Source organism: Monopterus albus, unplaced genomic scaffold (genome assembly GCF_001952655.1).
Source record: "Monopterus albus unplaced genomic scaffold, M_albus_1.0 scaffold12.1, whole genome shotgun sequence".
Classification (NCBI taxonomy): domain Eukaryota; kingdom Metazoa; phylum Chordata; class Actinopteri; order Synbranchiformes; family Synbranchidae; genus Monopterus; species Monopterus albus.
Genome location: NW_018127892.1, coordinates 2,907,608 through 2,915,482, shown reverse-complemented (window position 1 = coordinate 2,915,482; position 7,875 = coordinate 2,907,608). Strand labels below are relative to the sequence as shown.

General features: G+C 42.1%; 3 protein-coding genes across 3 annotated transcripts in view; all 3 read left to right on the top strand.

Moving 5' to 3' along the window:
- The window catches only part of crybb3 (crystallin, beta B3), a 1,543-nt gene extending 972 nt beyond the window's left edge, over window positions 1-571 (top strand). The window contains exons 4-5 of the mRNA XM_020590413.1: window positions 72-214; window positions 328-571. Of these exons, the coding sequence (XP_020446069.1) occupies window positions 72-214; window positions 328-571 (387 nt within the window). The remainder of the gene's footprint in view (window positions 1-71; window positions 215-327) is intronic.
- Window positions 572-3,640: 3,069 nt separating this feature from the next.
- crybb2 (crystallin, beta B2) lies at window positions 3,641-4,919 on the top strand. Its single transcript, XM_020590678.1, has 5 exons — window positions 3,641-3,703; window positions 3,896-4,014; window positions 4,204-4,336; window positions 4,433-4,575; window positions 4,687-4,919. Exons 1-5 carry the CDS (start codon window positions 3,641-3,643, stop codon window positions 4,853-4,855), a joined length of 627 nt encoding a protein of 208 aa, XP_020446334.1. The 3' UTR covers window positions 4,856-4,919.
- A 411-nt stretch (window positions 4,920-5,330) lies between these two features.
- Window positions 5,331-7,641, top strand: LOC109954884 (cytosolic thiouridylase subunit 1 homolog (S. pombe)). Its single transcript, XM_020590524.1, is given in 4 exon segments — window positions 5,331-5,518; window positions 6,150-6,320; window positions 6,323-6,652; window positions 6,774-7,641. Coding segments are annotated over 3 exon segments (1,029 nt in total). The 5' UTR covers window positions 5,331-5,518; window positions 6,150-6,157; the 3' UTR covers window positions 7,310-7,641.
- Window positions 7,642-7,875: the final 234 nt, after the last annotated feature.

Genomic DNA, 7,875 nt, shown 5'->3' with positions numbered 1-7,875 from the left:
TTTCTAGTCAACAAGTGCTAGAGACATTTGAATGACTTGGTAGAATCCACGTGTCTGCTTCTTCTGTGTAGGACAGTGCTGAACACAAGCTACACCTGTATGAGAACCCTGGATTTACTGGTAGAAAGATGGAGATTGTTGATGATGATGTGCCCAGTTTGTGGGGCCATGGTTTTCAGGATCGCGTAGCAAGTGTCAAGGCTCTTAATGGAACGTAAGATCCTCCCAATGCCTCAATTTCATCCATAAGTCACTCTTGTTTTCTTGCAGTATCTGGAAAATATTCCATGAGAAGTATCACAGCTTGTGTGATTTCCCCTCTCGTAGATGGGTTGGCTACATGTACCCAGGTTACAGGGGGCAGCAGTTTATCTTCGAGCAGGGAGAGTTCAAGCACTGGAACAACTGGGAGGCCCCTGCACCCCAGATCCAGTCTGTGCGGCGTGTGCGGGACATGCAGTGGCATAAGAGGGGCTGTTTCACAGTTCTTGACCCAGATCCAGCTCCCAGTCCTAACCCCAACCCCGCTCCAGCACCTCCTGCACCCCTTGCCACAGCTGGAGCCAGCTGAGTGGGACCCTCACCTGCCTCCCAACCCTTCCTCCACAGCCTCCTCCACACTGCAGAGAGTGCCTGCCCTCTGCCTTAACCTTACCATAGTAAACATGGCCCAGTGCCATGTATGTTTCAGTGGCGAATAAAAATGATTTGACCAGGAGTTGACCCTGTTTGTTGGTGATGTTCTAAGCCAAAGTGGAAATGGCTAAGATATTGAAGATTTAGAAAAACTACTTTTGGAGATGGAAAACTGTGGCCAGATGTTTTTCCTGAAGATAAACTGTGTTTAGAACTGGATTTACTTCCAAGGTATTTGTGCCACATTTACTATTTGTATTTTCCCAGTTTAGTCACACAGCTCATCCAGCAATAGGACATGACTTATTCAGCAAACACATGGACATGCTTCTGCTTAACAGCAATGAAAATGATGTCATGCTGTCCATATGTTTGCTTTTAAAACAGAGTGCAGCACATTCTCTACCGCAGCAATCACAATGCATTTGATAGTTAATGATCCTCATGGTGCATGGTCACTGTGAAGTCACCATAATTATATAAAACTAGTACTGACTATATTAAATAAACTATTCGTATTTGAAACGTATCTGAAAAACATCTAAACAATGGGCAAAGATCAGTGTTGCACAAGACATTATTTTTTATTTTGACATAAAATTGCACATGCAGGCTATCATAAATGTTGGCATAATATTCAAAAATATAAATTATTCCCTTCATAACATTTTAAGAAAAGCCTTTTGTCCATAGATGAAAGCACATCTGGAGCATGTGGAACATGCTAACATCTATCGTTCTGACTCCAGAAATAAAATCATTCCAAGGCACTTGCAGTCTGGCGTCACATCATTCCACACGCCTTAAACATTTAGTGCATTTCTGATATAGTCCAGTATCTCTCAATGTGTGTTTCAGGGCTGTAGTGTGACTTTCAGTCTTAAATGCAAGTCTGTGGGTTTTCACTGTCACATAAAGCATCCTGATCACCTGTCCCACATGCACTGATGTGTAGGGACACAGGTCAGAAGGCCAAGTCACACCGGTACCCCTGGAGCAACACAGGTGGTGGGGCGAGGTGCACAGCAACAGAGGGCATGAACCAGGAAGAAAGTTCATGGGCCCGCAACATGAATCTACACGATGAGAATACTGATACTGCTATCAGCAACAAAGTATGCACATATTACAGTGGCTGGTTGTTTGCTTAATGGTGCAGTGTAACTATGATTGTGATCACTGCTGCCGCTCACTGCCTGAAGATTCCCACCAGCTGATGAAGAGAAGGACTCAGACGCCTTACTAAATAATAGTAACATCTCATTTTTGTAGAACAGTTCTACATACAAAACCATTGGGGTGTTCAGAGTAAAATGCATTATAAATACTTTGTTAAGAATATGCTATTTTTACATCATCACATGTGTCTCCTGCCCATTATGAGCTATGAAAGGCACCTTCCCATTGTATTAGAGCAGGAAAAAAGTGTTTTAACCAGTATTTTATTGCTGATGCTTGTGTAATTACACCATAATACATCACATTTATGACCTCCTGTTTTCCAGTTAAGTAACAACAGACTGTAAGAGAATTGTAATGGAGGCCAAGGAACCCAATAACAGATAATATATCAGTTATTTTAATGCATCAAAAGTACTTGTTCTGCAGGAAAATGACCCCTGAGACTGAAATGATTATATAGGCTGTTAGAGTTTTAATTCTGCTGCATCTATCCACAAGCAGTATCAGATTAACTTGACAGGAAAGAAGTATAACTCAACAACAACAAAGTTCTGCTACACACGTTCACATTTTTGGAACTAACTGGGGAAAAGTCTCTTTGGTCGAACTACTAACAGCTCATAGAGAGCTAAGATTTTCCATAGGCACCAACCAGACATGATTTGCTTTAAGGGGTTAAAAGGCAAAAAGGTCAGATTATTTGTCGGTGGTGTTTATGTTACATTTCTGTAAAGTAACTACACCTATCAGATGAATATAGTGGAGTAAAGAATACAAAGTTTCTCTCTGAAATGTGGTGAAGCTGTAGAAAGTAATACAAAATGGGAATACTCAAGTAAAGTACATGAAGTAACTTAAAAATGTTTTTAAGTACAATGCTTAAGTAAATGTACTTATACCACTGCTTACATAAAATAACATATTGCCACAGAGATATTTCATTTCCAGCAGCAGCCCGTGTGGTCAATAGGTTTAACTTGAATCTAGCCCCAGGAACTGCATTTTTTTTATCTTTGCAAACAGCAGCTGCAACTGACTTTTACAATGAGCAACAATGCAGTTTTCTAGAAATTAAATCCTAAATAAACCTGCACTTGTGGAAAAACTCAGTGGCATTTAAACCCATCTTTTACAGTCCTCGTCTCTGCCTCTCGGTCTCATTGTAGGTATGGGACTCTTGGCACTGTTTCTGCTGAATCATGTGGATATTGAACAATGAGTGGCTGCACAAAACTGACAACTAATGAAATAACTTTGTGTAACACCCCAGGGTGGGGGCTACACTGTGACCTCACATTTCAGCCTGCTGGGCCTATGGCAGGCCGATCTGCAGGCTGACTTGGAATCTCTGGGTACTGTTGGCAGAGTGTCCACCCCTGGCTGTCCTGTATATATTGAGCTCACAGTGCCATCACAAGCACACTCTCACAGACTACTGGTAAAAGGTTCATATCCATTGAGCTTTACTTGGTAAAGTTCATATTTATAATTTCTGTCGGTATCTGTTTTCTGTTTGCCACTCTGCTTTGATTTAAAGTATATAGCCTGTTGCATTGCTGTAACTATGTGTTCAGAAGGCTGTGAACTTCAGAAACTTGTTTTGGAGGGAGACGGATAGGTACTTTTGTACGATATACACTTGTATGTCAAAATAATCCAAACTTTTTTGAGTGGGATTAACAGCAGTTTCAACTGAACATATTTTAGACATTAAGATTTATAAGTTCTTAAATCATATAGACATTCACTTATATTTATCACAAACAATCTAATGAAACGTTGTCTGTTTCTTTTCAGTTTCATCCTTGCCAACCCACTCACTATGGCCACAGACCACCAGAACCCTGCCTCCAAGCAGCAGCAGCCACGCACCAGTGCGTTTAAGGTGAGAGAAAATACAAAGACAAGCAGAGAACCAATGCACTTAGAATATACAGTTTCCTCTTTGTAGTAAGCACTTGTGCACTTCCTAATTAAAGACTGGCACAATCTCAGAGCAATTGCTCGACAACACTCGCAGAGCTTTTTCAGTGTTTTAAAAACACCTCATCTCCTCTCTTCTCCCATTGATGCACAGCTGGTTATCTACGAGCAGGAAAACTTCCAGGGACACTCCCATGAGCTGACCGGTCCTTGCAGCAACCTCCAGGAAGCTGGGGTAGAGAAAGTGGGCTCTATACTGGTGCTGTGTGGACCGTGAGTGTGGGTCAGAGAACTAGAAAAGGATTCATAACTCAGCAGACAGAGAAACAGGGACTCACTGTGTGAATAAGCGTGGCATAGCTTAAAGCAAACAGACAAACAAATTAGTGTGTGCTACACTTATACTGGCCTGCTTTGCCCCCAGACCAACCACAGCCCCTTCTCTCTCCTCTGCCCCCTCAGATGGGTGGGATATGAACAGGCCAACTGTAAGGGGGAGCAGTATGTGCTTGACAAGGGGGAGTATCCTCGCTGGGATTCCTGGACCAACAGCAGGCGCAGTGACACCATTGTTGCATTCCGCCCGATTAAAATAGTAAGAAAACGTGCTTTTAATAGTTACATGCCCCCATCAGTTATCTCATCAGCTGCTTCACTAATCATCCTGGGTAATACTTTGCTACTCTCTCAGGACAGCCAGGAGCACAAGATTGTCCTCTATGAAAACCCCAGCTTTGCAGGGAAGAAGATAGAAATCATAGATGATGATGTCCCCAGCTTTTATGCACATGGCTACCAGGAGAAGGTTTCCTCTGTTCGGGTTCAGAGTGGCATGTGAGTCCATCCTCCCAGCAGATGTTCTATTATTACACATCTCTCATCACTGTCCTTTGACCTGGAACTGTCTCTTGTCTGTTTTCTTTCTCTGTGATCCTGGTGCACCAGTTGGGTGGGCTACCAGTACCCAGGCTACAGAGGCTATCAGTACCTGCTTGAAAAGGGGGAGTATAAGAACAGCGCTGAGTTTGGAGCCCAGTTTCCTCAGATCCAGTCAGTTCGGCGCATCAGAGACATGCAGTGGCATCAGAGGGGTGCGTTTCACCCCATAAACTAAGCTTGTGAATCCTTCCTGTAATGAACCCTGAGTTTACTCCACCTTACTCCCCTCTAAGGTGATACATAACCAACCATTTGCACCATACAGCATTTTGATATCTTGTGCAACAGCTGCAGTAGTGGCATTCTTTGAAGCAAACTAATAAATAATTGCTGCTTACATTTGACTTAGTTGTGTGATTTTACCTCTGTTTTAGCCTCTGCTCAAATTGTTTGCCAGACTTCTTACAACTCCTTGAAAGAACATCACAGAAGGATTTATAGTTATGTCAAGACTGTTAAATTATTTAAATGATCTATGTAAAAACGGCCTCACTGTCCATACTTATAAACAGCACTCATACCCTTCAGTTGGGATGCCCAGCGCAGCACATGAGCTAAGCAATTCGCACAGTCTATAAAACAAAAGCATCTGTAGGCCGTCAAGTTTCATGTGCATCGTTCTCCTCCAACAAATAGGTGGCGCTGCAGAGACTTGCAGCTGACGTCACTTCCCATTTTTCTGTGAAGTAGAGTGGCATGTGATGAACAGACTAGCTGTTTTATGTTGTTGTGTAATTAGCCTCATTGCTTTGTTAAGAAATATTTTATTTTAAAAGCATTTTCCTAATATACGTTCTTCCCATCTTCTCAGCTAAGACCTGTGCTTATCGGAAATTTGGTATGAAAATGTTACCTAATATAAATGTGACTACTTCAGGTTAACTATGCTATCTAGACTCTAGACTCGCGTTAACCGTCTGACGAAATTCAATTTTATATCTTTGGACTTTAATTATGATGTGAAACCTGATAGCTAGTTAGCTAACTGGCATTTTTTTCGTGTTACTGCATATTATCCTGTCATATGAAATTGTCAGTTTAATTGTGAGTCGGTTAAATTAGGGTTGTTTTTGTCAGAGCTGAAATGTCCAGTTGTAAACAGCTTCTCCATCTCTGTGCAGTGCATCCTGGGTAATTAATAACAGGACGCTGAAAAATAAAGTTATTTTAGCATGCAAACTGACATATTTGAGTATATTGACTTGTCTAGATACACATAAGTTACTACATAAACAAATCGTGGCTAATATTACTATGGCGTGTTGAATTGGGACACAAGGGGTTTGCTTGTATTGTATAACATAGCAGTGTAATTGTCACATTTGAGGAAGGATGGCATTTGAGATTTCAGTGAATGATAAACACGTTAGCTTTGTAGGTTTGTGGTCATTTATTTTTGGACTGTGATATGACTATTTGAAAACATTTGGATAACTAATTTTTAATATTGTTCAACAAACTTCTTCCAGCAGTCAAGATGCCTGTCCTGTGCAGCAGGTGTGCTGAGAGACGTGCTATGCTGAAGCGTCCAAAAACCGGCCATTCGTTGTGTAAGGAATGCTTCTTCTGGGCCTTTGAGGAGGAAGTGCATCAGACAATTGTGGCAGGGCAGCTGTTTAAAACTCGGGGAAGAGATGGGGTCCTGCCTCAGGAGGAAAGGACTCCACTGTGCTCGCACATGTAATGAAGCTCCTAAATGAGCGATACAGCTATGGCCTTGAGCTTATGCTTCTCTCAGTGGATGAGGGAATCACCGGTTACCGAGATGACTCTTTGGAGACAGTAAAGAGGAATCAGCAGCAGTATGAGCTGCCACTGAAGGTTGTGTCGTATGAGGAGCTGTATGGCTGGACCATGGATGCTATTGTGAAGCAGGTGGGACTGAAAAATAACTGCACGTTCTGTGGAGTGTTCAGGAGGCAGGCGTTAGACAGAGGAGCCATCATGCTCAAAGTGGACAAGATATGTACAGGTAACTTCACATCTAAATGGCATGATTAAAGTTTGAAGCCTGAAATATAACTTAGTCTTAATGTCAAAGAAGTACTTTGTTTGAATTTGTTTCATTGGGTGAATGTGTATTGTTTACACAGGTCACAATGCTGATGATGTGGCGGAAACAGTTTTGATGAACATCTTGCGAGGGGACATCGCTCGGCTGCGTCGCTGCACTGCCATCTCAACAGCCAGCGAGGGTGAAGGTGTCGTGCCACGCTGCAAGCCCCTCAAATATGCGTATGAGAAAGAGATTGTTTTGTATGCTTACTTTAAGAGGTTGGACTACTTTTCCACTGAGTGTATCTACTCTCCCAATGCTTATCGTGGCTATGCAAGGAACTTTTTAAAGGACCTGGAAAGTATAAGGCCCAGTGTCATCATCGATATCATCCACTCTGGGGAGAACTTGTCTGTGAGGGAGGGGGTTAAGATGCCTGTGCAGGGGACCTGTAGCCGCTGTGGCTACATCTCTAGCCAGGCACTGTGCAAGTCATGTGTGCTCCTGGAGGGCCTGAACCGAGGCCTGCCGAAGCTTGGTATAGGCAAACACCACCGCCTGCATAATAAAATCCTTGCCCAGCAGCCCTTTACTGAGAAGGAGGAAAGCAAGCTGAAACCAGTAGAGTTCTGACAATTATCCTCACTCATTTTATTTAGTATAACATGAAATTTTAAAATAAGCCACATTTATTATATTCTATATGAGAGAAGACTGGGCTCCAAAATGGAATCTCTTGTTTTCATTTATAATTAATTGAATAATTATTTTTTGTATTTTTGTGAGTGCCATTGTTGTGCATGTTTCTACTGCAGTGGAATCTCACACTGACGGCATGTTTTATTTCTTTTTTTTTTTTTTGCAACTTCCTCTTCCCAAGTTTAGCAGTCTCTAAGGTGGATATAATGACATTTGTGCTCATATACCAAGGTGTTTTGTGAAATATAATTAAATAAATGAGTTGTCCCATGTTTTCAGCGTTGATTCCATGTTTTACTTGTTTTTCTTGATCATGAGGAGGATCTTCTTCTTCTTTCGGCTGTTCCCGTTAGGGGTCACCACAGCGAATCATCTGTTTCCACCTAACTCTATCCTCGGCATCCTCTACTCTCACCCCAATTAACTTCATGTCCTCTTTTAGCACATCCATATATCTCCTCTTTGGCCTTCCTCTTGACCTCTTGCCTGGCAGCTCCATC